This window comes from Ictalurus punctatus, chromosome 2, assembly GCF_001660625.3.
Source record: "Ictalurus punctatus breed USDA103 chromosome 2, Coco_2.0, whole genome shotgun sequence".
Lineage (NCBI taxonomy): Eukaryota > Metazoa > Chordata > Actinopteri > Siluriformes > Ictaluridae > Ictalurus > Ictalurus punctatus.
The window spans coordinates 26558645-26585477 of NC_030417.2; the positions used below are offsets into that span (position 1 = coordinate 26558645).

Genomic DNA, 26833 nt, shown 5'->3' on the forward strand with positions numbered 1-26833 from the left:
CCGCCTCATACAGTGAAAGAAATTGAGCCAAATACGACAAGTGCTGTTATTAAAGATAACGTTGAGCACGTGAAACCCCTCACATTTCGACCAAACCAAGTCCTTAGTAGAAAAAAGTCTGGTTTGGCTTTCCTTTATGTGTCCGCCTTGTACACTTACAGTCATTGACGTGTATTCGTGTCAATCTGCGGCAATTCAAATTTAATATATATACTGATACTTTTGAACCTGTGTGTTTGTGTCTGTTTGGTTCTAAAATGAGGATATAAAATACTCAAAAATATTATCTCAATGCACAGAAACATGCTCACTTAGCTCTAGAAAATTATTCAACATGGTCTGTATTCAGGACTTAACTTTATTTAATAAAAATAATCAAATACAACTGAATATGATTTGTAACGTGTTTGGTGGCAAGCATACACTCGCTGTTAAACTGATACAGATAAACATTTTGTGGGGAAAAAATGCTAAATCTTGGGCTCATCAAGCTAAGGTCAAAGACAGGAAGGAAAAGACGCTCAAGCACACACAACCACACACACACACACACACACACACACTCGAACACAAGTGCTAGAGTGACTGGTCTCAGCAGAGGGAGCTGATCTCGCTCTTGCTGCAGCCCCATTTGCAGCAGGCGTTGGACAGTCCTACTACCACATCACGGCCTTTCCTGCTGGAGGTGCGCAGGGCTTCCAGTACTTCATCTGAGATAATGGAGCGGGCAGGACGACTGAACTCAGAGGCCTCCTGCCCTCCACGCACCATATCAAAAGAGATGGGCTCAGTGTCATGCTGGAGGGAGAACTTTGGGTGAGAGGGCAACACCAAGCCTTCTGCAGCATCTCTGATGCCTGAACCAAACGGGTCAACACTCAGGTCATCTGTAGACAAAGCATGGGTTAGGATCAACATGGGTTTATGCACATTTCACCTCCATTCTGAAGGACTTCACCAGTTATACTAGTTTTACTCTTTGTTTAGATGCTTATAATTCATATACAATATTCAAGTGTTGGGAGTGATCAAATCACTTCCAATCAAGCACGGTTCATTGATTTCCCAGCTTAAAGATTCCTGGTTTAGTAGATGTGTTAGAGTGGTGAGATTGACTAACTTTTGCTGGACCTTGGCCTGTTTATATAACATGACTAATAAGAGAAGTTAGTTTGGATACAAGCAGATGCACGTGTGCGAGCACTTGTACTTATGTATAGTTGTACAGAACGAAAGAGGATGTATACCTAGTTTAAGCAAAATGTCTCAGGAAAAATAGAACTGGTATATTGAAGACATTCCTTAGTGATAAATTCATGAAAGAGGATGTGATCTCACCATGCCCAATATGCTAACTACAGCTGAGAACTGAATTTAGTTCTCTAACTAGTAATATTATACATGCAGATGCACATATAGTAAAGTGTTGGGCTGTTATCTTACCTGTGCTTGTGATGGAGCGTCTCCAGCGTGAGCCTCCGCAAGTGAAGATGACTGCTCGGATAAATTCACGACCACACAATTTCACCCCATATGAGGGTCCATCATACGCCCTCACTCCAGCCATTAGCAGACACACAGCCAGCACCATGGCTTTCCACATCATGGAATAGTTGGAGAAAAACTAGATGTTAGAACTAATGAAGGTTGCCAATAATGCTCTCGTCTTCTAATGTCGGCAGTTGTAGCTCTGTCTGGTTCAAAGAGATTTTTGATTGTCCTAAATCCCAGATCTCCCTTATAAAGGAGTGTGACAGATACACTAGCATACACACACACACGCAGAGTTCGTCACACAGACCCACCTGACGGGAGAGTCATAGATAACTCAATGATACAAAACCAGAGACCTTTCCATAGACAAAGCAGTGACCTGAAAAGGCATAATTATCTAGCACCCCAAATGAAAAACAAGAGAATCTGTTGCAACTGATTAAGAAGGACATTTATGTGCGTAAGCACATTTGGCATTTGTTTTCTATGTGTATAACATTGTCTGTGGCTTTTTACCTCACTTGCTCCCCAACACACTTAAAACTGACACATCAAATTTACTATTTGATGGTAGTGGCATAGGTTTCATTATTAACAACCAAATTAGAATACAATAAACAGACATTAGTGTCTTTAAATAATTATGCCAATATCAATACAATTCTTTATTCTATGTAACAACACTGTTTTGAAAGAAACATGCTTACTAAATGAAACAACACTGTTTTGAAAGAAACATGCTTACTAAATTAAACTGCATATATATGGCTGAATTTGCATTCTGGCCCCTAACATCATGGGGAAAGATTATGTGAAAAGACAAATACTAACTTAGTAATACCAGTTGCATATGTAGTTACATAAAATAATGTAAGTTTTGAAAAGCAACACACACACACACACACACACACACACACACACACACACACACACACACACACACACACACACACACACACACACATTTTGGAAGACATTTTGCTAAAAAAGTGTTAATTACCCCTGTGTAATCTAATTAGCCTACCAAGAATGATTTCAGGCAAAGTTACTTTGAAAAAAAAAAAATATTGATTTCCCTGAATGACATATGTGCATTTTAAGACGTTGGATAATAATAGCTTTAAAACCATGTCAGTGTGCAGTAGCAAATTAAAAAAACCTTTATTTAATCTGTGTGTTTGAGTTTACACCATTTTGGATTTGAATGATAAAAATGTGTCTCAAGCAGCACATAAATGTAGGAAAAATGTGTATTATACAAAATGATATCTATAGGCCTACAATAGTAGCTACTATAGCCTGCTGTATTATGACACTATACTTATGAAAGTAAATTAAGCCGATAGGGTTCACTGTAATTACCAAAGAGCATATATCTCTGTGGTAATTAGGCCTACATTTTTGGAATGAGATCAGTTCAGTTTTTGTTTGAGTTAAACAACACAATAACATAATGCTAATCATATTCTGGGCACAGTGGGTAGTACCTGCTCTTCCTCTCTCATCTTCATCATCATCTCTTTTTCTTTTTCTCTGAGTCTCATCTTGTCCCCTGCTGCTTCCCTTCCCAAAGCTGAACTTTAATTGGTGCAAGTTATCTTTGCGTGGTACGAGCCTTGCGGCACCAAAGAGTTATTATTAGGCAATTATTTTATGACTTTTAATATACACTTCAGGAAAAAAAACGAGTTCCGGACCTCGGTGACCCCAATGGTGGATGTAGCCATGTGTGTGAGAGGTGATCATGGCTGACCATCACAGGCCGGGAGGGGACGAGGTGGAGAGCCACACAAGATTCAGAGAGCTTGACATTTTCAAAAGACGATAATGCCATTTCGCCTATCTTTTTTATAAACATAGCCAAAGGTCTCCAATTTCCCAAATGACAAGGGAATAATTGAATTTGTTATTAACTGATACAATAAGCATGACATTTTCAGGGACATTCACCAAAATATTCACAACCTCACATTATTTGCAGAGGACAGACCACAGTCAAGGGCAGGACAAAACAATATCTGTCTTTTCAGGCCTACACACACACACACACACACACACACACACACACACACACACACACATATATATATATATATATATTATATATATATATATATATATATATATATATATATATATATATATATATATATATATATTTATATGTGTGTGTTTGTGTGTGCATATATATGTGTTTATATATATATATATATATATATATATATATATATATATATATATATATATATATAATTTAATTAGTTTTATTCTCTTGAGAAATAAATACATTTTTCTGTCAGCATTCCATTAATAGTTGTGTTGGCTTTTTGCTCATTGTATGCAATGTGTGCAAGTTGTGAAGAAGAATTCTTAATGGCACGTTGTGTTTAAACATTCACGGTACAGAACGATATAGTACAAAATGTACAATACTTCTACACTATATTCCATTTTCGCACCTTCTGCCATCTTAAATCAACAGAACGGAGACCGGCTACACGCTCGTGCGCCTTTAAGGCTGCTCACAACTATGACCGACGGTAAATTCGGACAAATAAGGAGCTGTAGACAAGACTGACACTTTCTCTGAACCAATAGGTGAAACACAACTTTGGAGTCGTGTCTCCATCTGGACCAACCGGTGATGACAAAGGGGGCGGGATGTGAACGGGTGGGTAGCAACAGTTGCCCGGGTGAGGACGAAGCGCCATAGCCACGGTAGTCCTGGCGACAAGAGCCCAGCAACAAGAATCAACAACAACAGCCCGATTCATTGAAACGCTAAAAAAAAATCAAACATTGCGGTGGAAAAATCACTCGGATTAAAAGGTGAATACATTTTTTGTTGTAATTTTTGCATACCAAATCACATTACGAACGAAAGGGAAACGATTACGGTTGCTTTTTTTAAGCAAAAAAACAAAACAAAACCTAGACTGGATGTAATGTGTCAGTAGCCATTATTTGCACCTGCCCTGCTAAGTGCTCGGCGCAGGGCATAAGCGCAGGCTAGCGGCGACGCGAATCAACACTGCGCGCACAACGCTAAACTGCTGTCGGCCTCGTACAAGCTGCTCGTTGTTATGGCGATGCCAAACGCTACACTGATTGTACAAAATGGCGGGTTGTTAGCGAGGATACGCGAGTCTGCACATTGGGCTTAGCTAGCCAGCGCGAGATAGCAACCTCGACTCACTCTCAGTAGCTCGCGAGCGTTGCTAGGTAGCCAGCCGCTGCAAATAAACGCCGTTGGCATAGCTACACCGGACCCACTATTTCCGGCTAAAGGGAAAAATGTTACAAATATCAAATATGTGCTGTTCGTACGGAAATATAACACGGTAACGCATACGTATCGCAAATATGTGACTTCCTGTTCATTTAGTCATACTGAGGTGCAGTCCCCTTGTTAGAAACGTGTACATTGAACCAGTTTCACTTCACTTATATATATATATATATATATATATATATATATATATATATATATATATATATATATATATAGACACCCACTTAGTGGCTTAGTGGTTAGCACCCCCAGGGCTGAGGGTTCGATTCCCGCTGCTCTGTGAGTGTGCATGTTCTCCCCGTGCTCCTCTGGGTACTCTGGTTTCCTCCAAAGATATGCATGGTAGGCTAAAGGGTCCGAAGGGTCCGTAGTCTGCAGTGTGTGAATGTGTATGTGATTGTGTCCTGCGATGGATTGGCACCCCGTCCAGGGTGTACCCCGCCTTGTGCCCCATACTCCCTGGGATAGGCTCCAGGCTCCCCGTGACCCTGTAGGATAAGCGGTATAGAAAATGTTGTTGTCAAGGGGTTTGCTGTCTAATCTAAAAAGTGTGTCTATGGAGACAGTGAAACTATAAACAGCAGAATAAGGAACTATCAGGCACTGGCGTTTTCCTGCGAGGCATTAAGCTTTCAGAAATGCTCTCAGTCCTTCAGTTTCTCAGCAGTGCGAGCCCAGAGCCCAAGCACAAAGAGATCATATTACTTGTAAACAGGACACCAAATCCTCTACCTGATATCCCGTTCTCCTTGGGCAGGGCTTCTATATATTGGCTGTTAGAGGAAGACCTGAGTGCAGGGATTTTCTGATACAGCGTCCGAGGCAGGAATATACTGTGGACCAACTGGCACGATGCACACACACATTTACAGCAGTTTAGAATAGGCAGTGGTTTTGGGAGGTGGGAGGAAACTGGAGAACCCAGAGGAAACCCGCACGAACACAGGGAGGACATCGAACTCGGGATCCTGGAGCTGCGAGGCTGTGGTTCTACCCGCTGCACCAACGTTCCACACGCCAAGTTCTGTATCAGTCAAAATTAACCAAAGCTATACAAAAACCTAACTACAAGTAGGAATCTAAAACTGTACCAAACTGAGATTCTCACTTTTGATGAATGTTTTGAGATGTTCTCTGTGATTTGTAGCGTTTCAGCCAGGCGATCTCGATGGCGACTCCAGCCTATGTCGGGGAGCTGCAGCAGACCTCCCAGCCTCCATCGGGCGCTGTAACCGCAACACCAGGCCAACCTGTTGTTGTCACGACTGCGGCACCTCAGCAGTACCTCTCAGAGCTGCAAAATACCGTGACCTCTGTCTCGGCATCGGCAACCTCTGGCCAGGTCACGCCCCCTCCTGCACAAACCCCGCCCACTCAAGCCCCGCCCACACAGACTCAGTATGTCCCATCTGAGATGCAGAATTCACCCACGCAGTCCAGCAATGCCCAGAACACGCCGCAGTATATTGTGGTTACGGTTACAGGTGAGGTGTAGTGCTGCCTTCTAAATCTATCCCGATATAAGCTACTTACACTGATGTACTTACTGTTGTATTACAGCTATTTTATAACAATCATACTGTGTGTTATAACAATGTCACACCTTTTATAATAACATAGTAATATTTGTACTTCAATTGTGGACTAGCCTTGAATGGAAGCCTGTCAACTTTCTCTGATTTTTGATGATCCAGCTTTCTGTTCTCTGCCACCTCACTCTTTTTTTGTTTCTCTCTTCCTCCAGAGGGCTCCATCCATTCAAGTGACTCGGTTTCGGATTCCAGCCCTCCACCTGCAGTGGTACAGACCGGAGTTCCCACTCAGGTGGTGCAGCAGGTGCAGTCAGCCCAGCAGGTAAACGTACACACACACAAACATACATACTCACACACTGTTAAAGTGAAAGAAAGCATAGGAACCACAGCTGGCTCTAGCTTTCTGTTCAATCGTTCTGTAAAAATAATTTAAACAAAATGCTTTCGTTGATCACAATGCAAAACCACAAAGTGTCTGGTCTGCGTCAGCTTCAAAAATGGACCAGTCAGCCATCACTTCTTTACAGAATGTAGCATCACTTGCACACTTCTTTCACTTGGTTCCCATTGATTTATACGGAAACCACGTTCTATTATGTTCAGGATTTCTTAATTTTCTCTCAGTTAAAACAGAGCAAATGTCAGATAATCATATAGCCTGGTTTAAAAAAAAACAACAACATATTTTCTGTTTTCCTTTATCTTTATTTAAATTATAGTCATTAGTGCAGCTGTAGGTGTACTCACTTTATCAGAAACGCAGCACAGTTGAGTCACAGGATCCCACTAGTTGACTTTCAAGTCGGCTTGCCAATTTGGAAACTAAAGACTTTACCCTATTTAAAACATCAGTGCTTTGCCCATTACATTTCCCTATTAGTTGTTCCAAACAAAAATCTTTCAGACCTTGTGCTGGGCATCTGAAACTGTATTTAAAACAATATATATTTCACTCTTAGTCTTAGTTTCATAGAACCTTTTATTTCCATTGACCTTTTCCTGTTTCTGGGGTTTTATATACACATATCAATTCACCATTCCCCCCAGCAGGTCACAATGGGGCAGAAAAAGGGGCCTAAAGATTGCAGTTTCAGAATTGCACACTTAAGATGATTCTTAGGATTGTCAAGTATCAGAATGAACTATTTGACAACCACTAAACCAATGATTATATCAACCTATTAGAGAAGATCTGTAAGAATAGTAAAGTTGTTGCACAGAAATAATTACACTTGCCAAATCATTTGACGTTAAAGAATGATTTAGTAAGACTGTACAACTCTTCCATGTGTTTAATATAAAATGTTCCTCATTACATGTGCTCGTTTATTTTATATATACTACGTTTTTTGTTTTTTTATTGAGAGTGAGAATAATTATAGAGTTGACTGTATTATAACGGTCAGTGTATCTGCTATGTGCGTTGTCATAGAAACACCCGATTTACAGAGTCCAAGATGATGAACAGCGCTGATAGAATCTCAGAGTCATTATCCTCTAATTAACGTGATTTAGACACAATAACGAACAAACTGATATTTGGATAGAAATATGTACACACACACACACACGCGCGCATGCAGTGGACCTCATTTATGAATATTTTAGTGTATTGTTTTTGCGGGCCAAACTGAATTAAGATTTCTTTCAGCCTCACGAAAGCTGTTTTTCTTTGTACTCACGCATGTGTTGATCAATGCCTAATTGAGTGCGTTTGTGGCAGAGCTGATTTACATTTAGTCCATAAAAGGCAAAAAACCCCCAAACCTTACAAAGAGCCAGAATGACAAATTAGCAGCAAAACACAAAAGAGCGCTAAATCTTCCAGTAATGCAGCTCAGCCACTGCAATGTGTTGGCTAGCGTAAACACAAACTTGTGCTGATGGAATGGCTAGTCTTATTCGTCTTAATTTATAGATTTAACATAAAAACGATGTGTGTAATTGAAATAAATTAATTACAAGTGTCTATTTAAACTTGATAGTCCATGTATAAAGGTGCAGTAACTCATACTAATTATATGATTTGAAGCCTATCAATTAGTGAGTCTTCTTATATGTAAATTTACACAAACTGAGAAGCTATGGATGTCTTTCCAATCTAAATGGATTTTCATGAATACCACATTTCTTGTGTAAAAAAAAAAAAGGCTCCTGTGAACAGTTTCTAAAGAGTTTGTATGCAAATGGTAGTATCCAGCTTGATAAATGGGCCGTTACGTTGTTCAGATTGACTGTGTGGCTGTGATGCTTTTTGACAATACTGTTACACAGCGCAGCCCAGTGAAGGCTTGTTTGTTTCTCAAGAGAGCTCAGTTTCTCTGTATTTTGCCCGCAGAGGTCTGTGGTCCAAGCCACATCTCAGCCTACCAAGACTGAACAGGGCACACAAATGAGCGTCACCAGCCTACAGCCTGTACACTTGACTCAGGAGGTGATCTTTCTCTCACTCACGAGCACATGATTAATTAAGAAAATATTCATAATTCTACAACCTACATGCTTACAGACTGTGCATCATTTTTATTAGTAACACGTGACCCCTTACAGTAGGTGTCTAAACTGGTCTCTGAGTCCTTCCAGAGTCCTCATAGACAGCAAATTATGGGGACGGATATGCAGAGAGAGGAATGGCAGAGAGAGAGAGATGAGTGGAAGGAGAACAGGGCAGAAGTAGCAGTGATAGAGGAAAGGCACATAGGAATATACGTGGACGCTCAGTCTCACTCAGCCAGCAGCAGAGCAGACTGCATGCTGGAATGCACCACACCGTTCCCCATCTTAGCCCTGAACCTGCCTGTGGCTTTGGCCTCATGTTCCTGTCCTTGCTCTTGACTGGGAGCCAGAGCAGCTGCTCTATGCTGATGTCCGCACAGCCACCGCTGCACACTCCTACATGTTTGAGGTGGCCTCTGACCATAGAGTAGGTGATTTTAACAGGAGGAGATGCAAAGCGTGTAGTCTTCTAAACCGTGTATGTGTGTTACTCATTGTTAAAAAGTTTGAGTCCCGAGGTAAGAATGTTCTCAAAACTTGAGAATTTTGAAAATGCTTAGAAAGAGGAAGAAAAGCAGCAAGGAAGGAAGTGAGAATGCTCTTATTTTGGCCAGGATTTTCTAATGTCAGTCTGTGTGTTTTTATGTGTCCGTTTGTGTGTGTGTGTGTGCAGCAGCTGCAGCAAGTACCCGTGCAGCACGTCTACACTAACCAGGTGCAGTATGTAGAGGGAGGAGACACAAGCTACACTACCAGCACCATGTAAGTTTAAAGGCTGAGTGTACACTTGCTTTCTTTTGAATTGTCACCATATCAAAGACAAAAAATATCAAGACAGAAAAATAAAAAAATGGAAAAACATGGCGATACAAAACATATTTCTAGGCCATATTGCTACCAAATATCTTCAAGTCTATTACATCCAGACGTTTAATGGTCTCTGTTTTTCTGTACGTTCTATAGGGTTTCTCAAAAGTTTCCGTACATAGGGGAAATGAACACTTTTTATCAAAATGTAACTTTATTTACAAACATCCTCTGCATGATTCGTGTCTCCCATCTTTGGCTCCGAGTTTGGCAACAGTGTTATGTGTGATGTGTTTGCCATGCTTCCTGTTAAAGTCCATCCCAACCTTGTGACAGCTTCCTGATTCAGCCATGAGAATCATTTCAATACGTCCTTTTTTTGTCAAAGGCATTCTTAAAGGCTGTCTGAAAACAGCCCTGACCTGCTGACTCAAGGCATGGACTCCACAAGACCTCTGAAGGTGCGCTGTGGTATCTGGCACCCAGATGTTAGTAGCAGATCCTTTAAGTTCTGTAAAATGTGAGGTGGGCCCTCATGGATCGGACTTGTTTGTCCAGCAAATCCCACAGATGCTTGATCGGATTGAGATCTGGGGAATTTGGCGGCCAAGTCAATACCTTGAACTCTTTGTCATGTTCCACAACAATGTACTTCCTGAACAATTTTTGCAGTGTGGCAGGGCACAATATCCTGCTGGAAGTGGCCACTGCCTTTAGGGAATACCGTTGCCATGAAGGGTGTACTTGGTCTGCAGTAATGTTTAGTTAGGTGATACGTGTCAAAGTAACATCCACATGAATGCCAAGACCCAGGGTTTCTCAGTGAAACATCGCCCAGAGCATCATATTGCCTCTGCCGGCTTGCCTTCTTCCCATAGTGCATGCTGGTGCCATCTCTTCCCCAGGTAAGCAACGCATACGCACCCGCCGTTCACATTACGTAAAAGAAAACTTGATTCATCAGACCAGGCCAACTTCTTCCATTGCTGCATGGTCCAGTTCTAATGCTCATTCTATTGCCCATTGTAGGTGCTTTTGGTGGTGGACAGGGGTCAGCATGGGCACTCTGACCAGTCTGTGACTACGTAGGCCCATACACAGCAAGCTGAGATGCACTGTGTGTTCTATCATAACCAGCATTACATTTTTCTGCAATTTGTACTACAGTAGCTCTTCTGTGGGATTGGCCCAGACAGTTTAGCCTTCGTTCCCCACATGCATCATTGAGCCTTGGGCGCCCATGACCCTGTCGCCGGTTCACCGTTTGTGCTTCCTTGGATCACTTTTGGTAGGTACTAACCACTGCATACTGAGAACACCCCACAAGACCTGCTGTTTTGGAGATGCTCTGACACAATCGTGATTATCACAATTTGGTCATTGTCAAAGTCGCTCAGATCCTTACACTTGCACATTTTTCCTGCTTCCAGCACATCAACTTCGAGAACTGACTGTTCGCTTGCTGCCTGATATCTCCCACCCATTGACAGGTGCCACTGTAACAAGATAGTCAATGTTATCCACTTAACTGTCAGTGGTTATAATGTTATTGCTGGTGTATATAATATAAACCAAGTATGACATTTTGCTAAAAAGTGTTCATTTCCCCTATTTATGGAGACTTTTGGGACACCTTGTGGTTTGTTAACATTGTTACACTGCCCCCAACTGGACACGCTCATGTTACATGTGATTATATTATGAAGATGTGGGAGTAGTAATCAGACATTAAAAGGCAACTCATGAGGCATACGTATTTTCAGGGCGTTGGGTCAGTTGCACAGAGGGGCCAAGGCTTAGTGTTTTCTTTACAATTGTAATTTTGCCTCTCATCCAGTAGGAGACCCTATCACAAACTGCTTCTTTTATGTGGTTCAAGTGAAGGTAGCTTGAATGAGGTATATAGGGCAGTTTATTTAACATATTGCAGATTTTGGGAAAAAAAAAACATTGTTGATTATAATTCTTGTTTTTTTTTTTTAAATTCTTCTTAGACGTTCCGGCAGTTTTGTGTACACTGACAGTCCCTTGTACACTCAGACCAGTGGTGCTCAGTATTATGAAAGCACCAGTGTCAGTGTCTCCGCCTCCCAGGCTGCCTCTCCTGTGAATACAGGCTTTGTGACGGGGACGGGGCAAATTGTGACCAGTGCCACACCTGGCACAGGGGGTGGAGCCACAGCAGTAATCGCAGTGTCAGGGACTGCCGCTAATGGCTCCGGGGATGGAGGAGGCGGGGCCAACGGGAGCAGTGGCAGCTACGTGATCCAGGGAGGCTACATGCTCAGCAGTGGCGGAGGCACCAGCAGCAGCAGCAGTGGAAACGGCCAGAGTTACTCACAAAATGCTCGCGTCTCCCCGGCCACCGTGAGTATTAGCGAGGGAGAGGAGAATAGCGTGCCGTCTGCAGACAAAAAGGTATGACCGCGGAAAATATTCACAAAGGAGAAGAGCAGAGCCTGACCGCTCGACTACACCTGTCACTCACTCCGCCACCTTCACCCTTTCCAGTATCAGAACGATGATGTGCTCATCGTTCCCTTTCACGCATCAGAGAGCACAGTCAAAGAGCAGAGGGAGTCAGTAAGTCGCCACTGAACCTCTGCCATTAGGTGCAATGGAATATAAAATTTACTGCAGTTATCAAACCTGTTAAGTTTATCATGGAGAAACAGTCTCTGAATACATCAAATATTCATTAATTAAAATGTATTCTACCACAGCACTAGCACAGATTTCCTTCTTTCACTGTGCTGTCATGTTCATTGAATTCAAATATAGAATTTAATCATAACTTCATTACGTTTCATATCATAATTTGCATGAGAGAAGAGAATCACCTTTGATATTCATATTCACTCAGAAGGCCTTCAAACTCGGCTGTTAGGAGAACCACACAAAGCCACAGGCATCCCATTGGTTACATGTTGTTGCATACCCATATTGTATGCGACGGCACGCTGAAAGATATGACTGATAAGCATGTGTGTGTGTGTGTGTGTGTGTGTGTGTGTGTGTGTACATGATGTCATGTAACAGTATTGGTGTATATAGACAGCACGGGATGGTGCTATTGTATGAAGTAAGGTTGTAATGTGCATATATATTCATATATGATCATGGGTTTCACATGTCATGTCATTCTGACATATCTCTGTTAGCATGTGTCTGCATGAGTGGGAAAGTGCATGCGAACGTGTCACTGTGTGTCCTGTCCTTGTCTGTGTGTGTGCGTCAGGTCAACCCTGGGCTCTCTGTCTGAGTGTGCGTGTGGCTGTGTGTGTGTCTCATCCTTGCAGCTGTCCTCTGGCCCTCAGGTGCAGTGGTTGTTGGATAATTATGAGACGGCGGAGGGTGTGAGCCTACCGCGCTCTACTCTCTACTGCCACTACCTGCTGCACTGCCAGGAGCAGAAGCTGGAGCCCGTCAACGCCGCCTCATTCGGAAAGCTCATCCGCTCCGTCTTCATGGGCCTGAGGACGAGGCGTCTGGGTACCCGGTAAAAAGAAAAACATACATGATACATAACCAGCCAATACTCACACCCCCCATCTATAGACATGTATGCACAGGTAGACACATATCTGCTTTGTTTTTAGAGGGAACTCAAAATATCACTACTATGGGCTGAGGATTAAAGCTAGCTCCTCTCTGCTCCGGCTAATGGAGGACCAACAACACCTGGCAATGAGGCAGCAGCCCTTCTCCCAAAAACAGAGGTAATCTATCCTCAATTCTCTATTTTCTCCATTTTCTATTCGCTACGTTGTCCATGAGAAAATATGGGTCGTGGATGCTGCCAGCTTTGGTTTCTGGTGTAATATATCAGACTCAGAGTTAAGATCCATGTGCAGGCGCTCTTCAAATCCAATCGTACAAAAAACAAACTTCCTTTCACAATTCAGATCAAAGCTGGTAACCATTCAGTAATTAAAGTACAGGAAAACACAGTGCAAACAGGGTAGCCAAAGAATACGGCAAAAATGCTGGCAAAGGTTTAAACAATCAGCATAAACAATGAGCAGAACAAGACTCAGCAACTGTAATATTTGGTAAGACTTCACAATGAATTAATGTTCTTTGCATATTTAGAGTCGGAAGTGAACCAGGAGTGTAGCGGAAGAGTTCTGAGAATAAGAGGAATGATGACTAGTTATGTCTTATGTTAGTTTTGTCATATAATGCTGCTAATTTGAAACAGGCTTTTTGCCAAATATAGTGGAATGGATTTTGCACCCAAGCAGCCAAACCATGCCCCTGCTTGGATTATCCAATAAATAAATATACAGGCATAAAAGCCGGCAGATTTCAATCAGAGAACTTAAAGCACTTCAGGAGGCTATATAGGCCATATATATATATATATATATATATATATATATATATATATATATATATATATATATATATATATATATATATATATATATATATATATATATTAGAGATGCACCGATGTATAAAGGCTATTTTTACCTCTATCGGCTGATAGTTTAAAAACATCCAATGATCAGGGCCAATTATAAACTGTCAATCAATAGTGCAGGAAAACACATCGATTTCATGCTGTGTGTAACGATGATGTCTCTTGTGCGGAATGATGACAAAACTGCAGTTTGTAAGCTCTGTAATCTCTGCACTCCTGAAATTTTACACTGGAAGTGAACAGCAACGAAATGGGAAAGGGGAGTTTCAGCATCGACCCCAAACGCCCCCCCAGTGCTACTTGTGCGCTGCTCCTGCGCTGTTCGCGCTGAATTAAAGGGCCAGTAATTGGTGAGTGAATGTGAGTCTAACAGGATGTTTTTTTTAGAATTCATTCAATGTTAATATGAATGAATAACATTCAGTAAGTTAAGAAATCTTACTTTAATCTTCAGAATTTAGTTAATGTGTTAATGTTAATTAGAGTAATGTGTTTTCTGTTTATGAGACCAGTTACTGTGAAACAACTTGTTGAAATGGAGAGAATAAAGTTTTTATGTGCATTTCTTTCAGAATTGTGGAATTAATTATTATTCATTTAAAAGAAGGCATAAAAGGTAGTACTATCGGTTATCATTATCGGCCGATATCACTCTGAATAATTTGTTATTGGTATCGGCTGAGATTTAGCATTGGTGCATCTCTAATATATATATTTATGTTATAGGAATGTAAATATATCTGACTTATGGTCCAAACTGTATCTGTTAATCATAACCCCTCCCAGTACAATACCACAGGCTCATGCTCTGTATCTGCTCAAACTGGTTCCTTTTGAGGAAATTAAACATGCCAACTCACTGATTTTATGCAGCAGCCACGATTTGCATAAAACAAATGGAAATTAGTAAAAATACAGGAAATGGGTATAATGAGATAACAGAGCGAGAGAGACAACAAGCAGAACTTAAATGCATGTGGGAAAAAACCTTATCACAATACAGTCATGATACTCGACTAAAAAGATGGTGTGTGAATAGGGTCTCAGTCACAGCTGGTGTACGGTTGTCTTATGGTTGTTTTATATTAATTATCAGTCAATTACCCCTAATGTCATATCCCTTTAGGTTGAAGCCAGTACAGAAGATGGAAGGAATGACCAATGGGATGTCGTCAGGGGCGGGACAACAGCAGCAGCAACAGACTTCAGGGCTTTCTGACATCAGTGCCCAGGTGCAGCAATACCAACAGTTCCTGGGTAAGAACACACCTAGATTCGGTTTAGACCGGCCATCATTAATGAACAGGTTTACAAAATAATGCAAAATAGTAGTTGCAAAAAATCGGATAATTTGATCAAAGGGATTACATACAATTGCGTGTGCACATGTAAGCCAGTCAATAAATAATTAGATTTTTGGATATTATAAAACACAAGTATGTCCCTCTAACCTAACTGCAAACCTATTGAAAAACGTTGTGATTGTAACCTTTCTGATGCATTTTTAGAAAAGAAATTTTACAGGTGTAGAGTTAAATGACGTCTATAATGTTTAGTATTTCAGGAGCAGCTCTTCTCTATGTGGATACAGTATCTCACAAAATTGAGTACACCCCTGACATTTTTGTAAATATTTGATTATATCTTTTCATGTGACAACACTGAAGAAATGACACTTTGCTACAATGTAAAGTAGTGAGTGTACAGCTTGTGTAACAGTGTAAATTTGCTGTCACCTCAAAATAACTCAACACACAGCCATTAATGTCTAAACCGCTGGCAACAAAAGTGAGTACACCCCTAAGTGAAAATGTCCAAATTAGGCCCAAAGTGTCAATATTTTTTGTGGCCACCATTATTTTCCAGCACTGCCTTAACCCTCTTGGGCATGGAGTTCACCAGAGTGTAGTCACTTTTGTGAGATACTGTATGTGTGTGCACGGGCACAGATGGAGGAAGACCAAAGATATCAGATAATATGATAATGATATACTGTGGATTTTCTGAATAAGCCGATTATTGGCTTTAACCCAATTATCAGTATTAGTAAATTAGCATTATTCATATACAGTAGTACAGTATACAGTAGTATGCCTTTTGCCACTTAATAGTGTTTACCACTTAAATTTACTACACAATAATCTGGTAGCTATCAAATAATCAGCTCATAATTGGATCATTAATATGCATGTATACACACTCAGTTACTGTTTGGAAAAGCCCAATCAAATGTTGAAGACTTTGTACCAGTGCAAAGCCATGCAAATGTGAAAGAGTGAAACATTAGTAAAGAATGCAGGAAATAATGTGTAACAGTGTGGAATTTAAAGACACGTGTTAAGGGCAAAACATAGAAATGAACTCAGTTTTTCCGATTGATTTCCCGTGTTCCTGTATGTGCAGATGCGTCCCGTGCTCTCCCAGAGTTCCCTGAAATTGACTTGCAGGGCAAGCCTTTGCCAGAGGGCATTGAACTGGAACACATTAAGAGCTTTCAGCTACTCTACAGAGAGCACTGCGAGGTAACCCAGCAATCTGTCTGTCTCCAGTCTGCATCTGTATCTGAACGAGACACAGACGAAACCATTTATAGCCAAGTCTTTATATAACAAATTTGATTGTTATTTTTTGATTGTATTTGAAATATAAGCAGACTGTGGATGTTGTGTGGATGTTGACGTGGGCTGCTTTCTGCGTTCCCTCAGGCCATCCTGGACGTCATGGTGAACCTGCAGTTCACACTGGTGGAGACACTGTGGAAAACGTTCTGGAGGTTTAGCGAGAGTCAGGCAGGAGACACGGCCACGCTGGCTGTGTGAGTATGACACACACTGATGCATCGTGTCCTGTTTTAAAGCAAAAGTAAAACATGTAGGCTGTGTAATCCTGGGACTATAAATCACGTGGCTGAAATGTACACACGTTTACTGTGCAGTTATCAGTCTACAAACACATTGGGGTTTTGTAGATTAACAAAGCTACACAATCCAGATGCTCAAAGAGAGAATGTGTAGAAGAGGACTATCACATATGGCTTTGGGTGGAAACTGGTAAAAGCAGGTTACTCTTTTTTAATTAGTCATGATGAGTCAGAGAAGCGGCTACCCAAATCATGCCTGGTGCTGCTGTGCAAGTATGAGCCGGCACTACGTTGGAGCCGTGACTGCGACAATACGCTGTACCAGGGCCTGGTGGAGATCCTCATCCCAGACGTACTGAGACCCATACCCAGTGAGTCAGCTTTTAAACTCTCACTCGTCCAATATCATGCTCATTTAATTGTACTGTACTTGTACTAATAGAAATGCTTCGATACCAGATATCCGATATCGCATGATACCACGTTGCCAACTAATGAACCGATGATGCCTACACTTCTCGTGAGTCAAGGTGTAATTCACAGCACCTTGCACCGATTTTAAGCGACCCCATTTTAAGTGACCACACGACTCATGTCGGCCATCCTCGTGTTTAAACACTGTAACATCTTAAACACGAGGAGTTCACTGCTAGCAGCACATGGTAGCAACCAACATAAACAGAGCTATATAAAATCCTCCATGATGCCGCTGATCGCTGTTGAAGTAGTTTACTCATTTTGCTGTCAGTATCAGAATTAGTATGAACCAAAAAAACCCAAAACAAAATGGTACATGTACTCATTGTCTGAAAAAACAATATGATTGCATTACACTGTCATATCACAAGTATAGTCCAACCTTTTATTATATCAGCTTCTGTAACATCTGTTAATGGATTTAAATGTCAATGGATAAGACATAATTAAACTTTATATTCATGAGTAACACCAATACTATATTTTGAATACCAATTGTATTCCAAAGGTACCAAAATCCTGGCCAAGTACAAGAACAGTGCGATCTTGAAAACTGGAGTTTATATGTTCAGTGATTTCATCTCTATGTACAGCATCATTAATGTGCTATTACAATGGACCACAAAGAGCAATAAGAGAAAGTCTTACTTGTATTTTTATCCAATTTTCAATCACAAGAGCAATGCAGTAAAATGAACAAGCTTTCTGTGAGATTCTGTAGTTTCCATGCTTGATCAGGTGGAACCCAAGACACATCCGTGATCACTTTGGGCTTCATTAACTCATAGATTTTAGAGTTTAAATTACAAACAACTTTAACAAAGTGTTTACAGAAAATGCATTTAGTGCAAACGTGCCTCAACCACCTACTGGCAAACGTGCACTGATTGCTACAACATCCACCCTTAGACTTCTAATGTATAACTAATGTGTAATGGTGGCTTAGAGGTTAGCACATTTGCCTCACTCCTCCGGGGTTGGGGGTTTGAATCCTGCCTCTGTCCTGTGTGCGCGGAGTTTGCATGTTCTCCCCATGCTTCAGGGGTTACCTCCAGGTTCTCTGGTTTCCTCCCCCATTCCAAAGACGTGCAGGTTGGCTGAACATGCAGGTTGGCTGAATATGCAAAGACATGCAGTAGGCTGAATGGCATTACCAAATTGCCCGTATGTGTGAGAATGTGTGTGCGATTGTACCCTGCGATGAGTTGGCTCCATGTCCAGGTTGTCCCCCGCCTTGTGTCCCGAGTTCCCTGGGATAGACTCCAGACTCCCCCTGCGACCCTGTGTGGGATGAACTGTATTGAAAATGGATGGATGGATGGTTTTCTGTTGTTTCTTTACTACAGGGAAATTGGCTCATTGGCTGTAGTTCTCACACGTACCCTACAGATGTAATACATTACAAAACAAAAATAAAAATGTTTTGTTTAAATACTTTTTGTTTAACTGAAAAAAAAAAACAACCAAAACCCAACCTTTGTATTGTCATACAGCCAACAACTCATAAACACTTTCCTCAAGGTTCTGTGAGAGCGAACCAAACAAAACCATTAACTAAATCCACTTCTCATTAATAACGGTTTTAACATAGCGCATCTTCTCTGTTCAGGTGCCTTAACTCAAGCCATCCGGAACTTTGCCAAGAGTCTGGAGAGCTGGCTGACTAACGCCATGATGAACATTCCCGAGGAGATGGTCCGCATCAAAGTGAGACGACTGTATACTTACAAACAGAATCAATCCTGTACAATCGCTAGCTGACCTTTACAGAAACTTCACGTGGCATATGGGTTTACAGTGTACACCTTAAATGAGGCTTAAACTGATGAGAACCCAAAGACTGAAGGGAAATTATTTTTGACGATAGCTGCTTTTCCTCTTCTCTGAGCTCCAGCAGAAAGATGTTGACAGTCTGGTTTGATTACTGTTCACCGTGTTGATGAATTCTTCTCTGGGTTTGTAGGTGACATGTGCAAATGCATTTGCGCAGACGCTGCGCAGGTACACCTCTTTGAACCACCTGGCCCAGGCTGCCCGTGCTGTGCTGCAGAACACTGCGCAGATCAACCAGATGCTCAGCGACCTCAACCGAGTCGACTTTGCAAACGTGCAGGTCTGTGTGTGGGGTCTCACATGTCCCTGTGAAGGAGAGACTATAGAGTGCACAGTGGGCTGTGGATGCAACTTGCAACAGTGGGTTCCGTGGGCCATTTGAAACTTGGTGTGGGACTGACAGTGTGTAAGAAGCAACATATTTTCCATTTACTGTATGTGTATGTACTGACTAACCTGGAAAATATGGAAATGCAGAAAATGCTTTAGATAAAAGTATGCGTATTTTGTTGTTAAGTGAGGAATAAAACACAACAGGGAGTGCATGTGGTATAAGATGATTAAAACACTTGGCATATGCTGTTATAGGAAGATAATCAGATGGGTAGTGTGATGCTGTTAATGCTGTTTCCACCCTGAAATTGATTATTTCCCAATAGAGTGCTGCAAGGATGACGTATTTTTGTAGGCCAACCCGGAAGTTAGCATCACCCTGGTTCCCTTGTCAAAAAACCAATAGGAATTTTCCATAGGCTTTTGGATTATTGCAGAAAATTAGCTCATGACCAACATAAGTATATGATTCTTCTTTGTTATAGATAATCTTCACAAAGGAACACAACTTTTATGAATTTTGAAATCTAAAACTATCGCCAGAGGCTACACCATGATCGCATGAGTTCAACATCACCACCACCAAGCTTCTGACAACTCTTTCAAACTTTATTTAAAAAAAGCATGTACCCTGATAAGGATCCATCGTGCTCTTGTTGTGGATGAATCTGCCCCCCACCTTTTTTGGGAATGTGTCCATATGGCATTATTTTGTTTGTTTATACATACATCTCTTTTGGACAGTTTTGTGGTATAAAGAGGTTTTATTTATAGCACTACAATTTGAACAAAAATAACAACACTACAATTGGAAAATACAATAAATTGATAAATCTCCAAGTTAGAAAATTTGAGTTGGAATAGTTTGCAAGCGCGCGAGTATAAACACAACGAGGTTGTAGTATAGGAGTTTTCCTATTCGCCGCAATGACGTTTAATGTCCCTACAACCTCTGGGGTATTGCGTTTTTAAATCTGTTCATCTACCATACAAGTCCCTGAGCATGTTGGTAATATCCATGGTAATGGTCCATGAGTGTTACCTGAGATGTTTTTACCATAGGTGTCATTTCTGAACATTACATAAACACACCACCTCACACACACACAAACACACACACATACACACACACACACACACACACACACACACACACACACACACACACATCCATCCTGTTGCTCTCTTTCTTTCTGTAGGAGCAGGCCTCTTGGGTATGTAGGTGTGAAGACCGTGTGGTGCAGCGGTTAGAACAGGACTTTAAACTCACCCTGCAGCAGCAGAACTCACTGGAGCAGTGGGCTGCTTGGCTGGATGGCGTTGTCTCCCAAGTCCTAAAGCCCTACCAGGCCAGTCCGGCCTTCCCCAAAGCTGCTAAACTCTTCCTGCTCAGATGGAGCTTCTACAGGTGAGCCATCCTTCAGTTGCCAGGAAGAAGTTTAGTGTGTCTCTTGTAGGTGTGTTCAAAACTTTCGTTTTACATTTTCATTTCACATTTTATCATGATCATCAAGATAAACTGACCTAAATGTTCAAAGTAAAATCATTCTGTGTTTTTTTTTTTTTTTTTTGGGCCTAATTTCCATAATGACTCAGTTTTTGTGCTTTCGTGCTTTTGAGATGGTTGCATCTCATATATGGTGATATTAGTAAGCTGCTGGGTCAGCACGATCTATCAGAACACCTACAGTGCTCTTTGTCTTGAGCTGTAGTGGAGGGATGGAGCAGCATTCTTCCAAAAGATATACCCTCCATTGGTGTTTTGATGATGCTTGTGGATGTGTATTGGGGAATCCAGGACCCTTTGCAGAGTAAAATTTTTTCCAAGAAGCCTGTTACGATCATAGCACAGATTTCATTTGAACAATTTTAAGAACTACGTGTAACTACGTATCTTCATATGACTTTTTATTAGCTTTATTTTTAGCTTTTTTCATAATAGTTTTTTTTTTTCATTCCTGAACTTTCTACACATTCAGATGTATTAATTGAATTTGCACTTACTGGTATTATTAAAAATATGGTTAAAGTTAATAATTATACTTTATACTTCTGATTTTTAGATTCCCTTTCAGTTTAATTAACGAATCAATTAGTCTTACAACTATGTTAAATAATAACCATAATAACCTTGATATTAGGTGATAGTATATCTCCACCACTGATATGATTTTTAAAAAAAGTCAATACAGTCAAGGATCCATCTTCAGGATATACCTTCTTGACCACCCTATTTTGAGAACCATGGTTCTAAGGGCTCTACTGCACCCAAACCATGCCAGTATATTGTCTCTGATATCATTTCTTCCTTGATTAGTAACCTGTCTCTTTGTAGTTATGAGAGTACAGAATGGATGATGACAGTTTATTGGTCCTGGCAGTTTAAGGGGTTAAACTACAAGTGTGTCCCAAAAGTCTCCATACATATGGGACTATGTTTGCCATGTTGGTCAGTGGATGTTTGTGGATGTCTACTTCTTGGTTGGTCCACAACACTTCCAATATAACAATAACAATATAAACAAAGACATTTTGTTAAAATGTGTTAATTTCCCCTATGTATGGAGACTTTTGGTACACCCTGAATTACAGTAATATTTTAAAATCACTATAATAATAATATTGTACTTGTTGAATATCATGATAAAACATATTTCTCTCTCTCTCACTGTCTCTCTCTCTCTCTCTCTCTCTCTCTCTCTCTCTCTCTCGGCAGCTCTATGGTAATCAGAGATCTGACACTGCGCAGTGCAGCCAGTTTTGGTTCCTTTCATCTCATCCGCCTGCTGTATGATGAGTACATGTACTACCTAATAGAGCACAGAGTGGCCCAGGCCAAAGGGGAGACCCCTATCGCGGTCATGGGAGAGGTATATACGCACACACATCCATGTGTCATCATGCACAATATGAGAAAGTGTCATCATGTTTACTGTAAAGGAAAAATGTCAAGTGTTACAAAAGGTTATCACAGTTTGGTTTTGAGAGTGATTGTTTTTTTGTTTTTTTCTGGTTCTTCTTGTTAGTTTGCCAGCCTTGGTCGCAGTCTTAACACATTGGATCCTGATAAAGGTAATCTGCCTGACAGACACACACACACACACATGGACACACACAGAATACAGAATACGAATCTTTTAAATGTGAAAGTTGTAATTCTTAATCTTGAAAATAATAAAACCATAATTAAAAAACGGCGCACGGTGGCTTAGTGGTTAGCACGTTCTCCTCACACCTCCAGGGTCGGGGGTTCGATTCCCACTGTGGCCCTGTGTGTGCGGAGTTTGCATGTTCTCCCCGGGGGTTTCCTCCGGGTACTCCGGTTTCCTCCCCCAGTCCAAAGACATGCATGGTAGGCTGATTGGCATGTCCAAAGTGTCCATAGTGTATGAGTGTGTGAGCGTTTATGTGTTTGTGTGCCCTCCGATGGACTGGCACTCTGTCCAGGGTGTACCCCGCCCTGTGCCCGATGCTCCCTGGGATAGGCTCCAGGTTTCCCATGTGACCCTGAAGGAAGGATAAGCGGTATAGAAGATGGATGGATGGATAAAAAAGAGATAAAAATTAAACTAAGCTAAATAATAACTAACTGTGTATATATATGTATATATATATATATATATATATATATATATATATATATATATATATATATATATGGAGAGAGAGAGAGAGAGAGAGTAATTGAACTCAATACAATTGAATTGTAATGCAAACTATTCTAAACAATAATTTTACACCTTAATTTCTCCCTTAATGGGTATTTTTTCCCCCCACATAACCATCTTCTCTGAGACAACAGAGAAGTAAGAATGGAACGATTTCATATAATATTTCTCCACTATGAATAATTTTCTGTAGAATGATCAGCTTTTGTGTGCAGAAGACATATCTGATCTTATACTCCAACACTTTCTTTAAAGTCTTGTTAGGAAACTGATTCATTCATGTCCTCTCTTCAACAAACTTACTTACGTAAACTGTAAGAAGTGGCTTTTAGGAACTCAGCATTTGTTCTTATCAGCTTTTAGAAGGTTAGCTGCAGGTAAGAATCGACAGTTTCAATCTTGTAACGTTGGAGTAAAGCTGAAATCCCACACACACACACACACACACACACACACACACACACACACTTACCAGCTCCTTCTCTGTCACATCTGTATTAGTAACCATTCCTTCGTGTGTGTTTGTCAGAAGAGGAGGATGAGGAGGAAGAGGAGAGTGATGATGAGTGTCAGGAATTGGCTCTGCCCGCTGACGGAGCTGCTCTCGGCGACGAATCTTTGGAGCCACCTGTTAAGCTCGCCCGAACCGACCAGAGAGTGCTCTTTAGCAGCACAGAGAACTGAGAAACACACATTCCACCACACACACACACACACACACACACACACGTTTGTTATATACACATAGTAAAAAAACATGCTGCAGTTCACATAACTCTATTGACATATACTTACTCACACACACACACACACATACACACACACACACCTTTAAAGAAATAATTAATGTTTTTTAAACCAATCTCTATCAAATAAATCTGTAGCTTATGTTTGATTACCACAGTCCTTGGCACATTTCCTCGTACTGAGAAAAGAAGAGAGATCCTCTTTACTTGAAACTCGCTTATAATGGTAGTCTCAGGGCAGAAAAAAAATTTCATGAATTTGTATACGCATTTAATAACTGCCCCATAAACTACCCTTTGACCTCCAATATAAGTGACTTTGTGTTCTAAAAGTTGTTTAAGTTCTTTTATCGAGGGGCATGGTGGCTTAGTGGTTAGCATGTTTGCACCTCTGCGGTTGGGGGTTTGATTCCCACCTCCGCCCTGTGTGCGTGGAGTTTGCATGTTCTCCCCATACTTCGGAGTTTCCTCCGGGTACTCCGGTTTCCTCCCCTAGTCCAAACACATGCACTGTAGGTTGATTGGCATCTCTAAAATTGTCTGTAGTGTGTGCCCTGCGATGGGCTGGAACCCTGTATAGGGTGTCCCTCACTTTGTGTCCCTGGGATAGGCTCCAGGCTCCCCCTGACCCTGTGTAGGATAAGTGCTACAGAAAATGGACGGATGTTCTTTTATCAGTACAGCATTACATGCCAAAATGACTCTCTGTGGAATCAAATGTACGCTACTGACGTGTAGATATCCGACTGGAAAACTCTGGAGGGTTCCTCCTGGAGTGCGACACAATCGCTGGCACGATTTTAATGTCACAGGGGCGTGATACAGAGATGTATTAGAATCCGGACTGATAGTAAACAAACACACTTCAATCCGAAAACATGTGTCAGTCAGTCCAAACACAGCGGAGTCGATTTTTTTTTTCTTCGCGCCTCCATGCTGGCACTGCGTCTGCCCCACAGAGCTGTGTCAAAGAGAACAACAAAAGCATGAACAATGAGACACTGGAAATTAGTTTGCGGATGGACTGGAGTCAGAGCCATGTGAGCTTCTGTCTATCAAACTCCTGCAGCCCGTGAGGGTGAAAATGGGTGGAAGTAGGTGCCAGCAGAATGACTGTAAACACGTGCGTGTGTGTGTGTGTGTGCTGTGTATTTCCTGCGGCAGCCCCGCTGTGTGTCGTCTGTGTGTTTGTGGGTGGACTGGGGCCTTCCTGCCGTGCTGATTTGAGTGAACGTGGTGCTTTTCTGTGCGAGTGTGCGTGCGCACGCGTGTGTGTGTGTGTGTATATACGTGTGTATGTTCTTAAGAAATGATAATAGTTGTTTTTGTTGTTGGATATTTTCATGCATCCATTCTCATTTTTTTTTGGTCATTCTCGTTGCCTTTATTGTACACTACCGTGTGTTACATACCCAGTTAAGATTCAGTTTAAAACCTAAAGAGAGTTCACATTCATTTTAATTCTCTTCAGTCCCTTTCTATGAATCCTGCCTTACGTTTTCTTTCCTTTCCTTTAAAAAAAAAGTTTTTAATTTAAATTTTACACTTGTCTTTTTGCACTTTTTTTGTTGTTTGGTTTTGGTGTACCATTCCAGACTTGGTATAGGATTGATAGTATCTGTGTTGTCTAACTAGAGTCACAAAGTGAAGCCCTTCTCTGTGTTAGACTGGTGATTTGCACTGTTTTGTGCACAGTTAATGGTATATTAGTATGTGTATTCAACCCACTCCTTTTTTTTTCCTTTTAACAAAACTGCCTACACACTGTTTTACTCAGAGAAAGGGTGTGACAACATCTATTCAATGCAAAGTGGGCAGGCAGTGATGAATAGAGAAGTGCAGTGCTGTTTTAGAAAAGCATTGCTCTTTTCCTCCTAATGCCTCGATTTTACTTCCTGAGATTTCCTCCTAACTCTCAGTAACTCATTTAAAACTTTTTTCGATTCTGTCCTTGCGGTGTAATGAAAACTGCTTCACGATAAATTCGAATCGGTCCCTCATTCTTTGTGGGATCTTACAATCCATCACCTCCAGATCTCAGTTTTCTTCAGCTACATGTTCAGCATTATTTATTAGACTGTATATTTTGCGAGATACCGAAGCAACATTGGCTGCACTCGTGTTTACTTTATCCTGATAAACACAAACCAGCATGTACTTTTCTTTCCCTCACAAACTTCTGATACAAAGATAAAAAGACATATCACAAGATGTTCTGAAGAGCCTTTCAGTACTATAGCCATTTTCATAAACTGCAAGAATTTTCCCTTTTAAGGTCATTTCAGTTTATTTAAAAAAAAAGGAAAAAAAGAAGATTAAAAAAAAAAAAAGAGTGACAGTGTTTTATTAATCTTCTAAACTATGAGGATGATTGTGCCTTTGGAGTAATCAAATGGAATTCAAATGTTTTTAATTTAAGATATGAATAAATTAAGAATTTCTAAAACCGTGAATGTGTCCAGACCTTTGTTCTGTCTCTCATATACAGTCACTGGGCAAAAGTTTTAGGCACCCTATATATATATATATATTTTTAGTACGACCTTTCTTGTAGATTTTTATTTCATTTCATTTCTTTATTTTTCAAGGCATCTGTGCTGTACAGCATTTCTTTGCATGTGCCTAAAACTTTTGCACATTACTGTACCATTGGAAAGCATATCAGTGTTTGAGATCTGAAATGGTGGCAGACATGTTTGTTTCTCTTATGTCAGGTCATGCAGCTTAACAGCATGTATTGCTTCCTGCTTAAAAAACAAAAAAAAGACCCCACAAAGGTGCTTGATTTCAAAAACAAGTTCCTGTCTGTACATGGTTTCTTGAAAAAGCTTGTGTACTCACTGCCTTTGTGGTTTCCTTTTTACAT

The 26833-nt window shown here is 40.9% G+C and overlaps 2 protein-coding genes and 1 long non-coding RNA gene across 7 annotated transcripts; 2 read left to right on the forward strand and 1 right to left on the reverse strand.

Annotated features, from left to right (window-relative positions):
• Positions 1 to 360: 360 nt before the first annotated feature.
• Positions 361 to 3213, reverse strand: rln3a (relaxin 3a). 2 transcript variants are annotated; one of them, XM_017456607.3, is made up of 3 exons: positions 2982 to 3213; positions 1444 to 1593; positions 361 to 887 (listed from the first exon to the last, which is right to left on the reverse strand). In XM_017456607.3, the coding sequence occupies exons 2-3, from the start codon at positions 1589 to 1591 to the stop codon at positions 592 to 594; spliced, it is 444 nt and encodes a 147-aa protein (XP_017312096.3). In that variant the 5' UTR covers positions 1592 to 1593; positions 2982 to 3213; the 3' UTR covers positions 361 to 591. The 2 variants fall into 2 exon arrangements, with proteins under 2 accessions (XP_017312096.3, XP_053530612.1); XM_053674637.1 differs by lacking the exon at positions 2982 to 3213 and adding an exon at positions 1806 to 1828 and having other exon boundaries at positions 1444 to 1694.
• A 583-nt stretch (positions 3214 to 3796) lies between these two features.
• rfx1a (regulatory factor X, 1a (influences HLA class II expression)) lies at positions 3797 to 26420 on the forward strand. Of its 4 annotated transcripts, none has more exons than XM_017461444.3 (18): positions 3797 to 4323; positions 5934 to 6270; positions 6531 to 6640; positions 8660 to 8755; positions 9491 to 9579; positions 11619 to 11991; positions 12924 to 13123; positions 13224 to 13343; positions 15177 to 15307; positions 16454 to 16572; positions 16756 to 16865; positions 17130 to 17281; positions 18997 to 19094; positions 19351 to 19500; positions 20753 to 20961; positions 22270 to 22423; positions 22580 to 22625; positions 23751 to 26420. In XM_017461444.3, exons 2-18 carry the CDS (start codon positions 5955 to 5957, stop codon positions 23903 to 23905), a joined length of 2628 nt encoding a protein of 875 aa, XP_017316933.1. In that variant the 5' UTR covers positions 3797 to 4323; positions 5934 to 5954; the 3' UTR covers positions 23906 to 26420. The 4 variants fall into 4 exon arrangements, with proteins under 4 accessions (XP_017316933.1, XP_053530618.1, XP_017316959.1 ...); XM_053674643.1 differs by having other exon boundaries at positions 23754 to 26420; XM_017461470.3 differs by having other exon boundaries at positions 12942 to 13123.
• On the forward strand, positions 9590 to 11611 carry LOC128628958 (uncharacterized). The gene is made up of 3 exons (XR_008393265.1): positions 9590 to 10529; positions 10654 to 10912; positions 11055 to 11611. It is a non-coding gene; the product is annotated as an uncharacterized LOC128628958 (long non-coding RNA).
• Positions 26421 to 26833: the final 413 nt, after the last annotated feature.